Source organism: Corvus cornix, chromosome 1, assembly GCF_000738735.6.
Source record: "Corvus cornix cornix isolate S_Up_H32 chromosome 1, ASM73873v5, whole genome shotgun sequence".
Lineage (NCBI taxonomy): Eukaryota > Metazoa > Chordata > Aves > Passeriformes > Corvidae > Corvus > Corvus cornix.
Genome location: NC_046332.1, coordinates 20,275,116 through 20,298,265, shown reverse-complemented (window position 1 = coordinate 20,298,265; position 23,150 = coordinate 20,275,116). Strand labels below are relative to the sequence as shown.

General features: G+C 38.4%; 1 protein-coding gene across 1 annotated transcript in view; it reads left to right on the top strand.

The window, feature by feature from the left end:
* ZPLD1 (zona pellucida like domain containing 1) overlaps window positions 1-18,948 on the top strand; it is a 105,288-nt gene extending 86,340 nt beyond the window's left edge. Inside the window, exons 4-12 of the mRNA XM_019283708.3 lie at window positions 2,405-2,625; window positions 4,917-5,098; window positions 5,739-5,811; window positions 8,869-8,966; window positions 9,567-9,647; window positions 10,472-10,643; window positions 11,980-12,088; window positions 15,066-15,095; window positions 17,350-18,948. Coding sequence (XP_019139253.1) covers window positions 2,405-2,625; window positions 4,917-5,098; window positions 5,739-5,811; window positions 8,869-8,966; window positions 9,567-9,647; window positions 10,472-10,643; window positions 11,980-12,088; window positions 15,066-15,095; window positions 17,350-17,525 — 1,142 coding nt within the window. The 3' untranslated portion in view covers window positions 17,526-18,948. The remainder of the gene's footprint in view (window positions 1-2,404; window positions 2,626-4,916; window positions 5,099-5,738; window positions 5,812-8,868; window positions 8,967-9,566; window positions 9,648-10,471; window positions 10,644-11,979; window positions 12,089-15,065; window positions 15,096-17,349) is intronic.
* The last annotated feature ends 4,202 nt before the right edge of the window (window positions 18,949-23,150 follow it).

The following is a 23,150-nucleotide window of genomic DNA, read 5'->3' as shown; positions in this document are numbered from 1 at the left end:
CACAGATCTTTTCACGCCTGTTCTGGTGGAATGACTTTTATCAATGGTGTTCTGTGGAAAACTCTTGTTATCTGAAGGTTTTTTGCTGCCTGTCCTGGGGTGAGTTGGCAATGCGTGCAGCCTAGAAGTGGTCAGTGGAGCTCCCAGCATTTGTCACCATGAGTCTGCCCATAGTTCAAGATGGTCTCTGTTACTGTAGGATCTGTGTACCTCTTGAGCTTTACTCTCTTGCTTGAGACACATTAATGAGCACTGCTGGCTGCAGAGATAGCTTGTGTGATTTGAGTCAGAAAGAAACCAAGTGGTTTGCCTGTATGGAAACTCTGTGACAGAGAGGTCATTACATTTAAGGCTTCATCAGTTGGGTACAGTAACTTCCAAATCATCGCTTCTCTTACTGAGAAAACCAGAAGCTTTTAATGCAGGAATGCAAATACTTTTTTTGTTAATTTGTTTCCTTTAACTTATATAGGAATAATATTTAACTTCTTGATTTGTCAAGAAATGAGCTAGATATTTAACATCTAAGGGGGCATTAGATCTGTTTGGGACTGGCTTAAGATTAATCTCTGAACAAAAAATGTTTTATTTCCAGAATGGATTAATTTGGCAGCAATACTTCCTCATGAAGTAGTGGGCAGAAAAGGTTCAGTTTGGAAAGATTGTTTATCCTCCTGTATCACACAAAAGTTGCCTTTGTATGGTCTCATTTCCCATAGTGTCAAATGATAATTTTGCAAGCAGTAATGGTAACTTAATTGGTGAAGTTAATATCCTGCTTGTTGAAAAGGCTTGAAGTGAGTTATAAAATTAACTGAACTGCTTTGTGTTACATCCTGCAATTTGTTACAATTTGTTTTGTGCATCAGTCCAAGGAAGCGTGAATTCACTTTACCATTTGCCTTTCTGTACTGGTCCCTCTACCTTAGTACACTCGTTAAATGGATCATAATAGTCCTCCTGTAGTGAAAACCAAGGCATGCTGCTTCCTCATCTTTGTGCATTACATTAGTGGGATTATGATTGTGTACAAACCAGGAGAATTTCATGCCAAATCACTTCAACTCCTGTCTTTCCTCCAGTACCTTTCTGCCCAAATTTACACCCAGTGAGTAACATTTATCACGGCATTAGCGCAGGACTGAGTTTGGCCTGTTATTTCCTGCACTTGATTGTTTTGGCTTGAAAGCCACCATTAAAGCTGTCTAAATTAAACTGCTTGTGCTCCTGTACCATGGGGGAAGAACTAGTTCATTAGAATGGAGATTTCGTTTCCTCTCTGCTGTGACAACGCAGTGAAACAATTCATTTCAGCAGGCTTAATGGTATAGTATTGACTGAAGTTGTTCTACAATTTTAAATAGCACTTAATCTTTAAGCAGATGTAATAAATTAGTTGTTATGTAAAGGAGTAATGTCTGTGTTTAACACAATGCAGTATGTATTTTTGTAAAGCACTAGGGGGAAACACCAGAACAACACCCCAGTCATCTACAGGCAAAGAAGACCTTGAAGAAGAGCAATATCAGAGCTGTAAAGCAAAACAGTCTGTTGCTTGTGCCTGTATCTGAACCTGATGCTTTCCCATTCAGTACATAAAAATCTTCAGAACTTTTGAATAGAAGGTCAAATTGTCCAAAGATGGCTTTTGCTGTTCAAAAATTGATCAGTTTTAACAGCTGCTGCTTTCTAGGTCTTTTGTGTTGTCATAACGCACAGAATGAAAGATTGCAAGATGCTTTGTAGTATTGATCATTGTCTTTCAAGAGCCAACTGATTTTTTAATTAAAGCTCAAGCTGATGGTTCTTAACAAAAACCCTCAAAACCCAGGAAAAACCAGCTTTAGAGACATCATAATAAATTGCTCTGATATGCTGTTGATTGTACTTCAAAGTCTGCGCAGCCTGAGACTGTGATCTCATGCAAAGTGGACGCCAGATAAATCAGAAAAATGTTTTCATGCCAGGTTCCATGCCAGAGTGGGCTGGGAGGCAGAGCTTGGCCTCCTCAATTCCTCAAAATTGCCAGAAATTTCTGTTCCAGAGGAGGCTGCTTAATCAGACTCCAAGTATTTAACCAGTTGCTGTTTTCTACTCTGTTGCAGTGTTTCATTTCATTAATGTGCTGCTAGAAGGTTTGCTGGGGGATTTTAGATTAATGTGCTTCTTGCTTGGTTACACTATGTTACTATATTAATTCTTGTTTTTTTCTTTAGTGAGGTGGTAGAGTCAAATCTGTTCTTCAGATTTGCAATTCCTACCCTTATATTCTAATATTTTGCTGCGACTGAAGTGTAAAAATTTATTTGATTGGAAGTCACAATGCTAGACTAACTGCTACAATGGTTATATGGTGATTACTTCAAATCTTTTTACAGTGTCTTCCCCTGTATTCTTCTTGCAGCTGAGCGAGACATCAATGTTTTCTGTGGAGTACAGACAATTACTATGAAGATAAATTTTTGCACCGTTCTTTTCTCTGGTTATTCTGAGACAGATCTGGCACTGAATGGGAAACATGGGGATGCCCACTGCAGGGGCTTCATCAATAACAACACCTTTCCAGCAGTGGTCATTTTCATCATCAATCTAAGTACTTTGGAATCTTGTGGAAACACTTTAGTGGTAAGACCAAATCAAAGTAGCATAGCTATTTAGGATCAAGTGAATGTTCTTCACAGCATTGTATCTTTTATAGATAATATTTACTTTGTCTTACCCAGCTAGAAACATATTGCATATATCAAAGAAAACCAGAGAAAGTCGGTAACTTATAATCTTGATTACTACTGAGAAAATATGGTGGGACACACATTTGTCCTCTGATTAGAAAGTATAATTTTAATTTTTTTCTCAAGGCATTTCTAAAACTCTTGCTGACCATGCCTTGGATCTTTCAGAAGTGGAGATTTTCACAGTTTGTGTGTATCACATTGAGTAAGCAGTGATGACTTGTATCAAAGAACCTATGAATAACTTAAGAAAACAAGTGGAAAAATGTATTATTTTTAAGGCTTTTATTCTCTCTGGAATTCTTGTACTTGATCCCTGTCAGCTTTTATAACAAGCCCCCTGTTTTGTTGTTAATAATTTTGCTGAAACTGGGCTGAAATGTTTGATATGCTTTGTGACCTCTTTGCCTTAGACTGAGTTTTCTTTTAAAATTTCAACAAAAAGCCAGTTCAGCCAATTCAAGGCTCTCTTTTCCAACTGTAGCAACTCCATGACTTGCAGTAGAAGACCATTCCAGGAAGCCACTTCTTCCTGTTCTTGTGTAGCTGGTCACCTTGTAAACTCCCTGGACTTGCTCTTGGTTATGATCATAAGAGCTTGATGTCTAAAAAACAAAGCAAGAGCCCCCAGTCTGACAAGTCCAAATAATTGTAGCTCCTCATGAAGTCCCCCAACAGGCTGCACTGAATACAGACAAAGTAGCAGCTGTGAAAAATATAACCAAAAATATTCCCCCCATTCTTTCTGTTTATTCATGCTGTGCCCCAAAATGAAGACAAAACAGGAGCAGGGAGCACTGCTCCCACAGTGGAGTAGTATGTTCCCCTGCATTTCTTGGCAGTGTTTCACAGCGAAGACCTTCAAGCTAATTTTCAACAAAAGTAAAGGGAAGACAACAGTTCAGGCAGAACTTGTGTAAAACCCAGGTCTTTCTGTAATACAACAGACTCAACTTTTTACTTTATGGGAGTAGGGTGGCGAGGAAGTTAAGAGTTGTAGTTGACTGTACTACCTTAGCCTATAGCGCTTAGGCAAAACTCAGATCCTGGAAAATTCTATTTTCAACATTTTTGCGCCATTCAGCAAATTACGAAGTATGCTATTGGCAAAATGCTCGCCTGTTTCTGTCTTTTAGGTGTGTTTTCTGTGGACAAGTTCCTGCTGTGTGTCCTGTGCTACTTACTGCAAAATGTTGCAACTCATGTGCACCTCAGGATGATTCTTCAATAATGAAATTTTTTTTAAGAAACCATGTGTTCTAATGCTACTGAGAACATCTGTTTTGCTAATACAGTTATACAGTTATACAGCAGAAATGCTACCGTAGAAGTCCACTGCCATGTTAATTTACCTCATTGTGTATATGCCTACTGACAAAGGAATTTGTGATGCTTCTCAGCTACTTTCAGACCACCCCCTTACTCAGATCAGTAGCTACAGATGGAGTGGAGCTGGGCTGCTACCAGGAGGAAAGTGTCCCTCAGTTTTCTTGAGAGCTGCGTGTTCTTGCAGGCTCTGCACACTCTGTGAGCTGAGCAATACAGAATAGCACGTGCCCATGGATGGAATTTAGGTTGCATTGTGGTTAAGATTGTATTACTTTTCAGCTCTGTAATTTCTGGCAGTTTATAGTTTAAAATTAAGATTTAGAAATGAATAATATAAACACAACACAGACTCAAAGTTCAGCTATTTGGCTTGTGTCTGCTTATAAAGTACCTTGTTTTTGATGGGTCCAAACCAAAGCTCAACAGTGAGAGAATATTGCTTCTGTGAATGAAATTGATTGTGTATTTACCTTTTTCTTGCATATGGAAGCTCATTGTAAGATAGTACTTTTTAACTGTAATAGAATAGTTTTTCCCAATAAGTCATATGAGTTCATTGGGAATGTAGAGAAAAAAAATTATCTACCAAAAGATATGCTTCCAAGATCTATAATTTTTTTCAAATGTTGCTCAAGTCTGTTCTAAGAACAGGGATACAGCTTGTGAATTGTATATGCATGATTCCAGGGAGGTGCAAATAGAACACAAGGAAGCTGTTATTAAACGAAATTAATTTTTGAAGGTTTTAGTGACGATATTTCAGGATAAATTATGGGCTAAACCATCAGTGTCCTTAAGATCTTTTGTTCCACAGTTAACTTCCAGCTAATATTAATTTTCTGTCTTCCTCAATAGGTATCCTCAGCTCGAGGTATCAATGCTTATGGAAATACCTCAGTGGTACAGATAGGTAATGTTTCAGGCTACATTGACACACCAGACCCACCAACGATTATCAGCTATTTGCCTGGGCTTCTGTACAAATTTAGCTGTAGCTACCCACTGGAGTACTTGGTTAACAATACCCAGCTCGCTTCGTAAGTGTGATTTTTCACTTCTGTGTGTTTCCTCCCCATGTTTGTGTAAGCATGTATATGTGCATACCATAACAGCATTGACCATGTAGCAATTTTTAGCTGTGTAAGAGTAAGGGGAAAGGAAAAAAACACCAAAAGAAGAGGGGTTGCAATGAAAAAGAAAATTCTGTAGCATCATTATATGAGATAACATAGTTTATGAAGAGCTGCTATTATGAAGAGACCCTTAGATAATGTAAAACTTCTTTTAAAATTCAGATGTTCTTCTGAAAAATTATAGCAGCAAAAAAAAGGAGATAATTCTTCAAGAAATAGTTCATAAGCTTGTAAATATAGAATGCAAGAGAAAATATTTCTGTGAGTAAACCTTGTACATCATGTAAGGTGGGTTCCTTTTTGTCACTTTGCCTCTCTGCTAATTATTTTTCTGATTCGTGTTTCCATTATTTTCTGCATAGTTAAGACTGTCAGTATTTCCACTATAAATTCCTGTTTCTGAAGTTTATAACCCAAATGCATAAATTAACTCCTTGCGATATGACTCATTGAGTTTTTTAATAATGAAACCCAGCGCAGTATGCAAAACCAAAAATAAGGTATCTTTCTTCATGATGGTTTTTGGTTTCTGGTTTTGTTGTAGGTCATCAGCTGCTATTTCTGTAAGAGAGAACAATGGTACATTTATTAGCACTTTGAATTTGTTGCTTTACAATGTGAGTATAAAACACAGTATGACCTGGACTAAATTAATCTCTGCACTATGTGGGTACAAACTGGTTTAGCAGACCAAAGTATAGATTCCTCTGCATAATTTGCTATTTCCTTCCTGCTCCTCCCATGAACCAAGCCCTTCTTCAAGGCGTCTTTCATCTCTGAATCCCTTTTCCCTTTCTATTTGCATGTACCTGCTGTCTTGTATTTATATGGCTGGTCTTTGAGGACAGATACATTCTTTTTGGCCCGTATTTATACAGTTCCTCAATTTACTGCTCTGGCTTTCAGTTTGTAGTGCCATGTGACTAATCAATTGTAACAATAGCAATCATACTCCAGAGTGCATACTTTTGTTTGCATTTATTATGTTTCTGAGTGTGTATAGGTGCTTTGTGCCTAAACAGAGAGTACTCTGTAGTATTCTGTAAAATTATTCCAGGCCTATTCCCTTAGCAATAAACTGTAGCCCTTTGACTGGGGTATTTTTATGTTCAAGCCTCATCAGAGTGTTTCAATCATCTGTGATTGTAGTGAAGGATGTATCTGTTTCAAATCTATAGCCTGATGCATATGTTGCCTTACAGTGTGGACTTTAAAGATTTTAAGGGTTAATAATTATTACAGTTTTCATCCAATGCTTCTTCCTTATGTTTTAGATAATTTAACTCGAATATGCGTTATTGTAAAAGCTTTTACCATGTAAAATGGGTTGGTGACACTAAAACATGAAAAATGCAAGGACCTCTACTTAACATTAATCCCTAAAATTGTATTTTTGTGTTGATTAAAATTTTTACTCATACATTTTAAATACCTGATTTAAATATCAATTTTTCAATCTATCAAGCATCATTTTTGTAAATTATGAATCCGATTTTTTTTGCATTATTATTCATGCCATCATGCTGCTGAGTTATAATTCATGCAACTGATTTAAAAGTCAATGCTTTATGCTTTGAACATAATGAGCTATAAATATTGCAACAGGGCATTTTTCAATGGCATGCTCTAAAAAATCATGTTTGTTTGAAAGAGCACAGCTCCAAATAACAACCTATAATCTGTTAAAATGATGATTATAGTTCTCTCATTTTTAAATAAACCTGGATCAAAAAGATGGGGTAGAATGAGGGTGGGCAAATTTCTCAGTCAAGCCAAGCATTGACTGCCAAATGTTGACTGCCCTTCAGGGCCCAATTCAGCAAAAGAGTCAGGAATAAACGCTGTTGATGCTCATAGTGAACACCTCTTTTCCTTAAGTATCCCATGCCAAAATATGCTGTCATCCTCCCTGCTCCTGTAAGGTTGCAAACTGACCATGAACAGTGCTGGTTTTTGTTCTGATAGCAGTCATATTATTCTCCCTAGTGAGTAGCACTGTCATGAATAATACTGCCAAGGCTGGCAGATTGCAGTGGTGGATATGCCCTCCTGCTTCACTTCCTAGGGCTGGATAAATGCATGGGGGGATTGTGCATTGCCTGCATTGTTTCCTGTGGGGAGTGCTTCTTTGGGCACCTGCTGTCTTGTGGGCTCCCTTCATCCCTCTTAGCAGTCCTGGTTTTGGGAGAGGCCTCAAGGCTCATGTCCAGCCTTCCTAGTGGTGAGGGGTTGTGTACAGATGTGTCTCTTGACTGCAAGCAGCTGTCTTTTCCAAATTTAGCTGTACTGTTATTTCTTAACATTGACTCGTCATCTTCTCAGCTCACCTCTGTGCTCCCTCACAAAGTGTTTACATTTACTTTGTGATGCTGGTACATGTCATTGTTTGGAAAGATAAGAAGAGCTGTTCTGGTAGACTCAGAGTTTAGTAACAAAATGGGCTTTAATAGGCTTTCACAAAGCCTAAGTGTCCCTGTGCTTTCATGCCTTTTTGCAAACGTCTGTCTAAATGAATAAAAACTACTATTAAAGAATAAAAGAGCAACTATGGAATGTAATAGTGAAGATTTTGCACTTCTTGATCATTTACAAAATGTGGCAGAGCTATGTGTTATAGAAATGTATAATTAATTTGAAAGAAGGCAAACCTACCGGAAGGCCCTCTGATACTGCACCAATTGGATATTGGGCATGCTGTTAATTTTAAAAAATCACTTGATCTCTGGTGTAAAACTTCTTGTTGCTGTCAGCTGCTGCTTGCCATGGTCTCGATTGCCACAATGAACCCGGTCGAAATCCTATTTACCAGATTTTTTTCATATGTATTAAGTGTTTTGACCTTTCACAAGAGGTCTCAACAGAGTTGCTGTGCTATCTGCATTAGCAACGTGTTTGACATAAGTGATTTTGCCAGATAGTGCATTTTGATATTCTGAATTAATATCTCTCACACAGATCTGTTTCATGTCTTTGTTGCTAAAGTGATATTAATGGCTCAGACTTCGAACAAAAAACCCCCAGTAAAACAGCTATATTGAAATAGTAGTATATGTGGAATTCCCAAATTTTACATTGAATACAACTTTCTTGAAACAGCTCTTTTGAAATACTAGAATTTAAATGGAAATGTTTGTTAGTGATAGTTGTCAAGAAGCCAGCTTCCATAGAAACTACATTTTTGCATAACAGAATGTCTCTGTTCTCCCATACTATATCTTAAAATATATAACACCTCATGGCATTGCTGTCTCCCCTAATTCAAATAAACTTAGCAAACATTCCTGGGAAAGAGTACAGTGTGACAACCCAGTAAAGCTCCTTCTTTAGAAAACCAGAGTAGCTCCTATTTTTGCCTGTAAGTTCTGCTAGACTTGTGTCTATGAATGTCATTGTCAGCGTCAATGCATGATACATTTTCTTTACTCACTGATCCAACTACCTTGTTAAATCATAGACTCTCCCAAATTATTGCATGGGGCAAAGCCAGTCTTTACAGACAAACTTGTAGGCAAGTGCTCCAGCACTGCTTTTTTGCTTGTTCCCTTACAGAGAACATAGTAAATGATCTTTCTACACAGAAGGGTCAGAAAAATTGATGAGAGCTCAGTCTGTGGATGCAGATGGGTTGTTACAGTGGAAATTCTGTTACAATTGAGGCAATGTTTGTTTTACAGGATTCAACCTACAGCCAGCAACTCATTATTCCAAGTACAGGCTTGCCTTTGAAAACCAAAATATATGCAGCTGTAAGAGCAACCAACCTTGATGGCAGGTAGCATAAAGGGTGTTATTTCTTGTCTTGTCAGCTTTTCAGCTCTTGTTACTCATCTGATTTAGAAGCATCTGTCTTTCCTCATAGCTTTTGTGTTTCAAAGTAATGGTGGGTGTTCAATAACCACTGCTCTCAGATGGAGGGTGTCAGGTCCTTGACAGTGAATGCATATTTTGCTTCAGTTCTCATATGAAAGTTTTCCTGAATGATACTTTAAATCCTATATTGTTTTTTTATTTTAGAAAAGGCCTCTGTATGAGAAAATCCAGGGCTTTTAATTTAGTGGGTTGGTTTTGATTTCTAGTCCTATGTGGCCATGATTTCTGAGAGGAGGTGTACACTGTGTGTTGGTATGGTGGTTGACTTGCATGAAACCAAATGATTTGGTTTATACAATTCTGCTGCTGTGTTGTGCTCTTTAATTTTCTAAGTAATTGGAGAAACAGGATGACTTGTATGTGATGTGTTTAATACAGTTTCTCTATAACAGCCTGCATTACTGTTTGTATGCTTTCCTGTACTGTCCTTTCATCTCACCTCACTCACACCCCCAGTGTTGCATTGCTGCTTCCCTGATCTATCACTTTACTCCCTGTGCAGGTGGAATGTTTTGATGGACTACTGTTACACCACACCGTCTGGCAATCCTAGTGATGATCTTCGATATGATCTTTTCTTCAGGTAGGCCCTGTGCAAATCCAGTAGTTTGTTGGTCCTTCTTTAAAAAGAATAATTATAAGTCTCTTCAATAGTGGTGTCTTAAGCTGCCTGGAAAGTTTAAGCATTATTAGCAGGCAGGCCAAGGGCTAGGTTTATAGCTAACATGTCAGAACTTATTTGTGTGTGAACGTAAACATAGAAGCAAGTGCAAAGTCATAAGAATTATGAAGGTAGAAAAGTATATGACCAAAATAGTTCTGATAGAGATAAAATAAACTCTCAAAGTGAATGGCTAAACTGGCCTTTATTTTACCAAGGTAAATGTGGTGAATGACAGTGATATAAAACATCAGAGACTCCAATCCAGGAAAGTAGTTAAGCAAATGATTAAATATAAATAGATGCTCCTGCTTCTACTTCCTGTTATAACATTTATTTGAATTGGAGCGTTGAAAAACATCTTGGCAGTATCTCAGATTAAATTTTATCTGTGACACCTACTGGAGCGATACTGTCTTCATTTGGAGTTACCTGTCTATACTGGTTAGCATACCTGATTGCTTTTTGCTTCAGGTCTCAAGTTTCTTTGGGCACTGGAATTAAATGGTACCTTGGTTACAGCTGCAGTGCTGCAAAACAAAGCATAGTGTTTTCTTAGGAATGCGCTTCAGCACAGGGAGCTGCAGCCTAACAGGCAGATTGTGTCTGCAGATATTTGCACTGTGTTCTTTTCCAAGGAACTAAAGCATTGAACTTGCTGCTTAAGTCATCTTATTCTCAGCTAACAGCTTCAAAATACTAACAGAGCTGCTCATCCCAGTTTTGCTCTTCTCTGCAAAAACTAGCTGTGACAAGGATCCGCAGACAACCATAATTGAAAACGGCAAGAGTCAAATGGGCCGGTTTTCCTTTGAGGTGTTTCGCTTTGTGAAGCACAAGAACCAGAAGATGTCGACAGTCTTCCTTCACTGTGTGACAAAGCTGTGCAGAGCAGATGACTGTCCCTTTCTTGTGCCAGTAAGTTCTTAGTTATCTGGATATAAAATAGGCACACTGGGGTTCTGCGTACAAGTTTTATGGAAGTTTGGATGGCACAGAATGAAAGCGACTAGTAGGGACTGAAGTAAGAATGTTTTTTGTGTCTGAAGTAATGTGGAACAACTAATGAAGAATATGGAAATGAACACTGTCTGGAGTGAACATTTATCTGGAAATAAAATAATACTAGACCTGCAAAACACAGGTTACTGAACATATGAGAAATGACTGCTTTGCCTTGTGGTCTTTAGTTTTTAAAAGTAAGAATTCTGAGATGGCTTTCAGGTTGATATTCTTAGTAGTAAGGTATCCAGCATCACAGTGGATGAGGACAAATATCTTAAAATAGAATTTATGGAAAACTTAAAGCTATAGGAAATGCTGTTATACTGACAAGAAAAATCTGTGAAAGTTTCTCATAATGAAAAAGATACTATGCCCCTTATAGTTTATTATCATCTCCCTTACCATTTGGAAACTTCTTTTGTTGAAGTTCATGAGGTTATGTCTCCAAAATGAACTAGTTTTAGGAGTATCAGGGACAACAAATATATTTTGAAAATTGAAACATTTAAATAAACATGTAAACACAAACTTCTGTGATGTCTTCAGAACACAGCATTGTTTCCTATCGAATGACTCCCCATTTAGAATTTTAAAGTGCTGTCAGTCCAGTATACTTCTGAAATTTTGTACATTATTTCATATGATGTTACCCATTTACGTAACACATTTCGTTTTGTATTCAATTTGTGTTCTGAGGTTTTTGAAGTTCTTTCACAAGAAGCTGAAACTAAATAAATGCTCTTATTTGAAGCGTGCTTGAGTACCCTAGATTAAGGTAGATGATAGGTTACAGATGTCAAAGGCGGATTCCAGATGAGAGTGCTGGGGATTTAGTGTGAGTCATTGCTATTTAGAACTCCATGGAAGATGTGCAAACCCTCGCTCGAGAAGCTTGCTAGAATAGGGATTGTCAAGCAAAACAGATTTGTTGGGGAAAACTGTCTGTAAACATAGCTTTGGGAAATTAACTACTGAAAATTTAATATACTATAAGATGGATCTTGTATGCAAGAGCAATGTAGTTTGGTAAACAAAGTGAGGCAAAATACAATGGGAAGCCAGGCATTTATAAAATACACTTCTAGGCAATATTGTAGATGTTTTTATTGCAAAGTAATTTAATGCATACTAAGAAATAAAATCAAAGTCGTAGTATTACTTATCAAAGAGTTTATATTAAAGAAGGAAGCACAAAAGGCCACAATTATGTTCCATTCTGAATCTGTGGTTGTTTTGATTGACCACTCAGATCTGCAGTAACAGAGAAAGAAGAGACACTGGCGGAAGGACAACTTGGAGCCCTCAGAGCACATCTGGCAATGCTGTAATCTCTGCTGGCCCCATCATTACAAGGAGTGGTAGGAATAAACAATCTTTCTCTATGGAATGCAGGAATTTCAGAAACCTGGGGAAATGTTTTGTAGTTTAATGTAAATTTGCAGTGACTTAAAGGGTGAATTCTCTGTTAGTTTGCTGTGTATTTTTTTACAAGTGTTGAGTATTTTTTTTACTATATTTTTTACTACTTTGGTAGGAATTTTGAGCTAGTATTTATGCTTGGCTCTCACATGCTTCCTCCTCCAATAAAATCATGGTGGGATACTGTTATACATATAAGGCCATTATAAAAGCCTAAATTCAATGGATTGACTTCTTTTTTTGTCAGATTTCACTGAAGATAATAGAATTTAAGGTACTGTGTTCAGTGTTGCAATTTAATTTGGATGGATAATGAATATCCACTGTCACTTTCTATTCACCATTTCTTCCAGCTTCCCTCTGGGTTTTTATCTACATGTTGTCTAAAATTAATGCACACTATTCTTAGCCTTCAGCTATAAGAAAGGAATGGGACAAAACCATTGTAAATTTTAAACAGTGGGCTAAAATCCACTGCTTTAAATTGAGGGTAAAATTCTATGATTTTCATTTTTATTGCTGAAGCTTTTAGGAAAAAGAAAGAGGCAGCTCTAAATGCAACCTGCAGTCTCTGAAAATAATTTATGTGACTGCAGTTTAAATTTTAGAAATTGCAGGTATTTATAAGTAGTTGCAGTTAAGCAACTGATTTCAGCCCTCTTAGATTTAGGATACTGAGAGTAGGACTGAAGCTGGTCTAGGAAAACAAATTTAAACACTTGAGAATAAAATTCTTCTTTAAATGACAAGTAGTTGTCTCCATCCACAAAGAGAGCAACTGACCCTCCAGAATGGGGAACCACCTTTTAGAACAAATAGGTTTCATTAAGAGCAGCATTTCTGCAATGAAAATGCGTAATTTTTTTGCATTATACATGGTCTACTTGAGCTGCTGCTATCAGATTAGTCAAGAAAAAGTAGAACTAACTTCAAAGTTGCACACATGAGTACATATGGGAAATGAGTGACGGATTGGCTCAGCCAAACACACATGCTGCAGTAGTGCTGCCTTAGGCAAGGAATGGAAACTAGATACAGCTTGTTATATGAGCAACCCCTGGTAGGTAATATAGCTCATGATTCAAATGCTGTGAATGCTGTTTTTACAATTCAAAACAAAAAGGATACTTATCAATTACCTTTAAATACTGCATAGCTTCAAGCAAAGAAATCTGCCCATGGATGTTTAATGGTCCCAAAGAAAGGATAAACAATTTTGTAATTTCATGGCAACAGTTGAGGTTGTTTAAATGAAATCATGAATAAGACTGAAAAAGGAAACTATTTTTTTAGGTGTATTCTAAAAGTGGGTGGGTAAAGGTTTTTTGATTTCTCTATCTTCATAGTATGCTTTTGGAGCATTCCACTCATGATAACAGAAGGATGGTTTAATGAGAAGTACTTGAACAAAAATGGAATTCAATTCTAAACTCTGCCACGAATTTCATGAGTGACATTGGGCAAGTCCTGCAATATGATTTGCATTTCTCTTTTTCTTCGGGAGCAGAAAGAGGGAATTAGTCCTGCTGTCACTTTCCATTGTGAAAATAAGCTCATAAAACCCAGGAGGCTTATGAATACTATAATTAACAAAATAAAAGGGGGAAGATCGTGAGAGAACTTGACTAAAACTATCTAGATGATGAATAAATTTGGATAATTTTGGATAATTTTTTTTTAAATTTAGTTAAATTTTCAATGAGGAATGCCAGGGTGTAGCCCTGGTTTGTAGTGGTGATGCATGGAAGTGCTTACACTATTTTCAAAGCCAGCTCAGGTCTTGCTTTAGCAGACATACATTTGTCCTGAGCCCATCAAACCTGTTGCAGCTGGCTCGCTACAGTCCATATGCCAGTAGCAGGACTGCAGATGCACAGATGTGCAGCCACTCACTTCCCTCATTTAGGGTGGAGCTGCAGCTGTCCTGGGGCTGGCCTGTGCGCATCAATGCCTGCAGAGGCTCCTCAAAGTAGCCAGGCCTCCCCACAAATCCTGTCACCAGCTGTCCTGGCAATGGAGCTGCTAATGCAGCTGCCTTGGTAGGAACTGAATAGTGCTGCTGCAAAAGAGTGATGGTCCTTCTCCTGTGTAGTTCTGGACTCATATTTCCAACGTTTGGCTCTTTCCAGAGAAATGTTACACGTTTTTTGTTAATCTAAAATGAGTCATTACGGGAGCTGTACACAGAAGAAAATGTTTTAGTCTCTGTATGGAAACAAAGCAGCTACCTACTTGGGAAGTTGAAGTTATGTAGCTTTTGATGGATGTCTCACTTAAGCTTAGGAGACAGCGGCTCAAAACAAATGTATATGTGAGCTGTGCTTACAAATTGCACAAAAAACTCCAAAATAGTGACAAGAAATGTAATTCTGAAATGGACACTGGTAAGTAAGCAAAAACTGAAGACAAAATACAAGTGTTACCCTGAATATAAAGCCACTATGGAACTGGCAAGAGGAAAATGAGCATGGCGAAAAGAGCTTTTTGGTAATAATTTATAGTCGCTGATATGTTTTTTCTTGTAAAACTCAAGTTTTTTCCTATAGAGCTGTTTTATAATATGATTAACAGTGAAGGGACTTGCATATAACATGGTGCTTATGGTTGTATTTTTACTGAGAGAGACACAGAACTGGTTCCTGATTTAATAATGGTGTTGGTTTGTTTTTCCACGAGACATTAAAAATATTAGTTAATATTTTAATATCCATTTAATATTAAAAATGAAGTAATAACATGCAATTAATGTTATTGTCCATATTCTAACAGAGATGCTAAAAGCTGCTAGTTAATGTGGCAAGTAGAGCTGATGTATTTTTAAAATAAAACTATGACTATTGGCTTTTGTGTTGCAAGAGGGGAGGAGGTAGGCAGAGGTATTTTAAAAATATAACACATGCCATTTTTTTTATATAGATGAGACGCCAACCAACAATTCACAGCTTGGTAAGTTAATCAGAATTCCAAGAAACATAAAAGAGGGTTTATGAGGGAAGCAGAACTGAGGAGATGAACCATTTTGATTAATATCTATGCACTGGGGTTTTTTTATTTTTTTGCCTTCTTTTTTTTTTGCTTAAATGAGTCGATACCAACATGCTGAAAAAAAAGCAATTGGTGAGCAATTCGAATTCTCACTTTAATTTGTGTACCCAGCACCATCTACATTGCATCTTTTAATTCCTATGATGAAATAGAAATGAAGATCTGATGCTACAGCATACGAGGGTGAAGGGTACGTTATAGCCACCAGATACAAAACCAGACTTAAGCAGTAAAATTTGCTCATGCCACACAGGAGCAGTGCAGGAAAATGGTTATTATGGAGCAGTCCAGCTCAGTTCACATTTCAAAGCCAGAAGGTCAGAGCTTCAGCTCTTGTTCTCCTGGCATTTAACCACACAAAGAGGCTGTGGAGAAACTTGGATAGAACTTGTGCCCTGCTAGGGCAGTGAAGGAAATAGGCTGTGGTGGAGATCAGCTCCTTAAGTTTTAGGCTGCTGCTCCTTTGGGCACTTGGAACACTTGTTTCAGCCTATCTCTTACTGTTCTCTCCTGGTAACAAGGAGTGGCTGATGGATAAGAAAGGATTATTAGCTCAGTAAATATTACATTATCCTGCAGCCGTAGGGAGGAGAGGAGAGAAGATCCAGCAGGCAGGAATTGTGCAGCAAGATTGATTTATTTAATTATTTTATAAACTCTTTTATAGACTTTTTTCTTCATAGTCTAATTGGGCAAAGGATCAGCCACCCCCTCAGTTGATTGACTAGAAATCCTAAACATCCATTGTCAAAATATTTTTCTACTGTGCCATAAACAAAGTTCTACAAGGTTGCAGGTGTTCATAGTTTATAGAACTTTTGCTAATCTCTTTGTGAGAGAAAAGTATCCCATGGGCTTAGAAAGCAGCAGGAAAATTCCTTGCTAACAGCATTTTTGTATCCACAAAGGGTGATCAAGGTTATCATTGGGTCATTCCACCTTGAATTTCTTCATAAGAGGACTGAGTGGGACAAGGAATCTATCCTGTCCTCTGAACTCTAACACTATTTGTTCCTTTCTTTTCTCAACTTAGAACATATAAAAGCAGCTACTGTTCTTGCCTATCATGGAAACAAAGTTCTTCCTGTAATTAATTGCTCCCTGGTGTGTTACTACCCATGGATATAATTAAAATAATAAAAAGCAAATTCTTTATTTGCTGTGTACAGTTTGCTGTGTTAATGGCTGCTACCTTTCTTTCCCATCCAACAAAAGTAGCAGTCTCTCCATCCCAGAGCAACAGCCCTTCCTTTGCCTGTTGCTGTCCCAGTGGGGAGCACAGAGGTAGAGTGAGGTGAGATTACTGCTGTAGTGGTCAGAAAGCAGCACAGTGTTGAGAAGGGGAGGGTTACCTGATCAACAGTGATGATTTCCTTTCAGCTTGGATGAGGAGGGTAGGATTAATGGTGTTGAGGGCAGGTGGCTGCTTCTGGGAGGAGAAGTCTGGTTTCTCACATAGAGACTGTACTGTCATTTCACCTCACTCTCCACCACTGGTAATGGCAAATGCTTGTTGGTACTCAAATGGTTTTTTCCCCTCCTGCTGGAAAAGACAGTACTGCCTGTGGATGTACGTGGCCTATTATCTCAGAACAGGTCCATGAACAGCTCGTTGAACTGCAATAAGCATTAAATATGTCACCTTTTTATCTGACAATTGATAAGCATATGAAGAAGCCCTCTCTGAAGGTGTACAACAAGCTTCAAGAATGTCTGATATCTGGTGCCAGATATGTCTGCCCATTTATATAAACTTTGAATTGAGATGTAGATAATGATACTGGGGGAGAAATTCTTTCATTAACTTGATTAGGTCACAAATCCTTATATGTCTACCTTGTTAGCCCTTGGATAATGATAGTCTTGCCTTGAATAGCACAGGTCAAGGTTGGTCACTAGCAGATGAGGCATAATGCCTTAGAAGGTATATATCTTTATCCCCCAGCATGACTGGTATTGAAAGAATCAATAGCTTATCAAAATGTACTTGGATAAGCTTTATCCAAGTAGATGGGTGCTCAGTCTGAGGTACAGTTTTAGTTCCTTCACTGCAATTATACTGTGTATTGGGTGTTGGAAGGGGTAGGCAGAAGTGTTTGGCGCTCCTGAGAGATTATAACCAGATCTTACCTGAGCATTTTTCTTCTCCTTACAGCTCACCCAAACGGACCTCCTTTCCAGATGAACACAGTCACCAGTGCGCTGATTTCAGGCATTGTCATCCTAGGAATTTCAAGCATTTTCTTTTTTGTATGTTCTCTAACCCTTCTGCACAGAAACTGGCCCAACAGTTCAGCCCTGAGTGGCATCCGGAACCCAGTTTTCAACTGAAAGTGATATGTTTGCACTTTTTGTTTGGGGTTGCCTTTCTCGTCTGTGAAATATGATTCCATTAAAAAGTAATATTAAGGCAACACTCCAGTGGTATCCAGCTTCTATTCCAGCTATTCTGTATTTGTAGATTTGCTAGATGTTGTTGTGTAGGTAAGCAGCAGTGATGTTGGTAACAAGCCTAGAAAATGTTGAGAATCTCAATTGTGTTTGCGATCAGACTGCATGACATTTGCCCATGAATGTGCTGACAATAGAGCTCATGTCTTCATCTTCTCAGTGAGGTCTAAAAGCTGAAGATGCTGCAGATGAGAACCTTTCCAAGCATGCCATTTTTACACAAAGCCTGACACATTCAGAAAAATTCATAAGTTCATAAACACCTGGTAAGATAAGGATAACTTCTTTTTTGTCATTACATTTTTCACGAAAACAAATGTGTCTCAGGAGGAATTTGTTTTCAGCTGTATTGGCTAAAAATAACCCAAGAGAAACTTAGAACAAGTGACTTTTACTTATTAATAATTTGGAAACATTTTCTTAAATTTATTTTCCATTGACTTGTGGAGATATCATATATTGAGTATTGCCCAAACTTTCCTCACAGAAAATTATTTTTGGAGCACAATTTTTCAACTGAGTAAAACTCTCACCAATATACTAATTGGTAAGGGCAAGTTTTGCCCCATGAGTTTTTCAGTTCTGAGATAAAGCTTTCATTTCCACATGAAGAGTCATCAAAATCAGTTCTTGTTTCTTTAGCAGATTTTCTGCATGAGTTAGACTTGTTCACTGCATGGATGAGGGGAAGAGGGCAGCTAGAAGGATACCAGGCTACAAGCATACTGTACTGTTGACTGTAGTTAATCTGATAAACATCAGACTTACCTGAAGTGAGTGTGAGTGGCAGGTGCCCTCAAACAGGAGCACGAGGCAGTGGCTTAGCTGTGTAGAGTAGACAAAAATGCTGGTACTAGAGAGGCCACCATAAGCACAACATATTAAGCTGGACTGGATAGACAGTTGGGATTTTGGTCACGCATACAGCAGTTAAATTTCATTTTTCAAGTACTGTACATATTGGCCTAGAAACACCTCATTGATATTTATCATCCTCCTGTGTTAACTGTGTCTGTGTCTTCACTGATGTGACAGAACTGGCTAGTGATCAGGGCTTTTTGGCTCTCAAGGCTAAAGACAAATACAATCTTGTTCTCAGTTTTCTCTGATCCTGTAAATGCTGTATAAAGGCCTGTTGTTTGCAAATTCCACTGTGCTGTAGGGCGGTATCCCTAACAACCAATACTGTGCCTGTTTTCCTCCAGTCTTAATACCTCAGAAACATTTTTGCACTTCAGGGGTTAGGTCTGATGACATGTAAAACACGATTGTTTAATAAAATTATTTTAAACATTTCAGAATGGATGCTTTGTCTGAACTGTTTTCCTCCCCCTGTCCAATTGCTAGTTTTGTACGTGCTTCCAGGGACTTCATTCTACAAAGATGAAAACTGGACCTGCTTTTTTAAGTTGGTTTGGCAAAAGCTTTCAATATACAGGATAAATTAATATAATTATAGATTTACTGACCTTTAAAGGAGTGTGGTAAACTCTGGAGATTTATATTCCAGCCTGGGGATAAATAAATTCAGATAATCTATTTTAATTTACTAATAAAGACAACCACAAAAATTCCATTAATGTAATTACTACTTAGTAAGGAGCAGCTTTATCTGAAAGTTTCCAGTGATGGAGATAGCCATTACCATGCTTAGAAAGTTGTTTCAGCAGTTAATTGCTATCTTCAGTACTTTTTAAAAGACTTACTAATGTGAATATGCCATTTTAATTTACCAGCCATTAAAAACTGTCAGGCTAATATCTGCTAGAGAGGGAGGGAGACCCTTTTTTTAACACAAGTCCCATATGGTTTGACTAAGACCACAGAAAAAGAAAGTGAATGGTGTTGGAAATAAAAAAGTTGCTTATATAATATCATACTTGTCCTATTTGATTTCTCAGTGTTTCTGGAAGACAGTTTGTTGTTTTTCTGTAAAGAAATGTATTTCATAGTAATTAACAAAGTCTTGTTGACCAAATTTTTTGAGGCTCGGGAAACCTATTACAAGAATGGAGTTGCTACTCAATAATGTTATATGCAAAATGTGATTCTTAAGTTTGTTAAAATTTCTGGAGTGGTTTGTTTTTGTGAAGAACCAGGTAAGATATTTGTGTAACTTTTCCTCATGTGGAAATTCCTAGGTACCAAAGGGCGATCTCCCTCTAGCTAAGTTAGTGGACAGAGTTCCAACAGTCATCTGTAGGAGTCATTGCTGTGCTTGCTATGGACTGTGAATGTGTTTGTCTCCATCCTTCATTAAAAGAGATAAATATGTGTTCCTTATTGGTAAAGAAACATGGAGAGTTGCAGGTGGAAGATGATGCCTACACCAAGGCTTATCCATTTACAGATCTGACATGGGAATGATTTATGAATTGTAGGAGAGCTGAAAACTTGAGCTGGGCTGGCAAAATATTTTTAGGAAGGTGAGGACTGACTGAATTTATAAAAACATCCCCATCCTGGTTTGTTTGAAAGAAACATACAGGTATTAAGGAACACGTGGAACCCATAACTTGTGACCTCACAAATTTCAAGTAACAGGTAAGCAGAAGTTGAGTGGATGTGCATGATGGTTATACCCTACTTTTTGAAGGGCAGAATGTCAAGTGAGAGGGAATGGGGAATGGATTGAAAATGTAAATTACATGTAGTGGGCACTCAAAAGATCAAGTTTTAAATGAAGCACTGAAAATAAGAAGACACTTTGTATGAAGGAGCTCTGGCCAGATACAAAATGGGGGTCTTGTAGGTGAAGTGGAACAGAATTGCTAAAAGAATAGTGGCTCTGATAATGCAAGCACTTCTGTTAGGGGTGACTGTTATGTGTGCTTTAGTGCTTTTTTTTGCACAGAGGTCAGGTTTCTGCAGACAAGCACAGTGTACAGGTCCATGACCCATATTGGGGATCAGACTGAAAAGAAAGTGAAGTTTTAAGTTCAGTTCTAAATCCAGTAGAATTTAATAAACCTATAAAAGGCTGAAAACACTTCCTGGGTGCATCCTTGGAAGAGATAAATGGCATATCCAACTGGAGCTGTGTATACCAGTGCTTGGGATAAATTCAATTGATATTTGAGAAACAGGCCTTGGCCCAGGTATGTGGAAGTAAATCTATTTCCTGCTTTATTCAGCAGACAGTATTTCTTACTCTTGATATCTCTTAGGCTCCACAAATGTCCCAGAAGAAGCAGACTTACCCTGGTTAAGCTACTGGTTTCTTCATCTGAAGGAGACATAGGTAGGAGTATTGTGGAAAACTAGGAAATGCTCCAAGTGTTGCAGACTTTTCCTTCCTCAGTTTACTCCCAGGTTTTATTTCAATGCCATTTGGACTTTCCACCATGCCTTTCAGGAAGGAAGAGGTAGGATGGAAGTGGAGGAGACATCAGAGAATAGCTCTGCACAGATTGGACTGTCTGATACACCTGTGGTTTCAGTACTGTCATGGCTCTTTGCCATAATGTCTCTTTTGAAATGTTTTATTAATTTTTCTGTTATTAGTTAATTAACTCTTTCCTGGTCTTAAAAAGAGTATGCTTGTGCAATTAGGAAGCACACCCTTGGGATTAGAGAAATAGAAAATGTAAGGTGGAAAAGTTGTTTAAGTGACTTATTTTGTGAAGAAGGTAAACTAATCACTGTTGGTAAACCGAGGAAGGTGCTGGCCAGCCAGATTTCAAATGCTGCTACTGCATTTGTAACTTCTGCTTTTGGACCCTCAGGGTGTTGTGTGAAAAGTACTTTGTGCTAAAGCAGGATCTGCTCCTGTCCTTATAACCAAAAAATACCATTCAGCCATAGCTGAAATGTTTGCTGCAATCACCTGCTAAAAGGGGAAATCTTCACTCTTTTGAACCCATAAAATGATGGTGGTTATAGGCATTCGCTATCCTCACTGGAGTAGGCATCAGATGCTCTGTTTACATCATGAACTGCTTGTGTATAGACTCTAGGTCTCTGAAGTGTGTTTATCAAACTTGCTTGTTTTGCATAAATGAAACAAAAAATAAAAGTAGCTTTGCTTCAGCATGTTTTCAACCCCATTTTCTGGACTGAAGATTGAATCAGGAGAGGCCCTGTGTTTCTGCCGGCAGTCTGCCATATTTCCCATCTGGACAGAGAGGCCGAATGATATCCATTACAGACACTCTTCAAAGTGGGTGAAGAAGAATCTGCTCTTGTGACTGTTTTCTCTGTGCTGTAACCCCTTGTTTCTTGATTCAAGCTGAGGTTGAATCAAGCTCTATTCAGGCAATTTTATTACTTTTATCAGATGGTAATATCTTTCTGCTCAGCAGCTGTTTTGAGGGACAGGCATAGATTTAGTGTGGTTTTTAAACTGTTTTTTGGGGTTTTTTTTAACTTTATGAAGTGGAATTAGTGAACTGGACCACTCAGTACAATCACAAGTTACTTTATAGAGCAGATATTCTGATGTGTTTTCCCCTCTCCAGATTCTAATAGATAAAAGTAATGATCCTGTTATTTTAAATGCTAATGGAAAATGACTTTTAGGGCAAAAATTCAGTGTAGGATCTGTACTGGATGACTCAAAGGATCATGCACACTCAGCAGGCGTGTATTCTGTACAGGCTTACATCCATTTTGGAGCCAGTGACAGGTCAGGAGTTAAGTAGACTGTTACCTCACTTCAGAGTCAAATCCTGTTTCTGGATGTTAGGGCCTGCACAGCTGAGTCAATGCCATGTGGTGGAGTGATGCCTTGGGGCTTCCCTCCCTCACCCTAAAACACCGAGCACTGGATTGCGTATTGTCAACACAGCACTGCAATTACTGTGGCCAGAACCGCGAGACTGGGGGCCAGGACAAGTTCTCCCAGTCGGCCTCCTCTCTGTGTCCTGGTGCTTCCCAGGCTGCAGATCAGACTCTGGAAGTGCTCTCCATGTGTGCTGTAACTTGGCAAAGTGAGAGCACAGCCTTGGCAGTGCTTGGGCTGCTTGTTTGTACAGCTGCTCATGGACACTGCTGGGCAGCTTGTTCTGCTACACGTGAACTCCACACAGACTTGCTCTGCTGGGAACACTGACTAAATACACAAACTGACGTGTGTGAGTTAGTGGGAAATCACTGAATAAGCCCCTTTCTGGATAATTGTGTTTGTTTCCATAAATGAAAGCAGGGCAGGGAGATGGGGAGGTGGCAGTGCTGTGGCCTCAGGTGTGAGGGCAGCAGCCCCTGCAGAGTGTGCTGTGGAGATGTCAGTTTGCAAGGAAGAGAAGAGCTTTATTTCACGTGTTATGTGGCAGGAATTTTTAATTTATGGTGTCAACGGGGCAACCAAACATCTGTTGTTGGCCTGGTACTCTCCAGGGCAGTTAGTGCATAAATGTAGGCTCTGTGGTATAAACTAGGAAGGACTGAGTCATCCTAGCGAAATCTGCTTTGATACCGAGCTTACATCAAGATCATAGGTAGAAAGATTGAAAACTTAAGCACTCACCTAGTTTTCCCTGGTGCAGATCACTTCTGCAGCAGCAATGC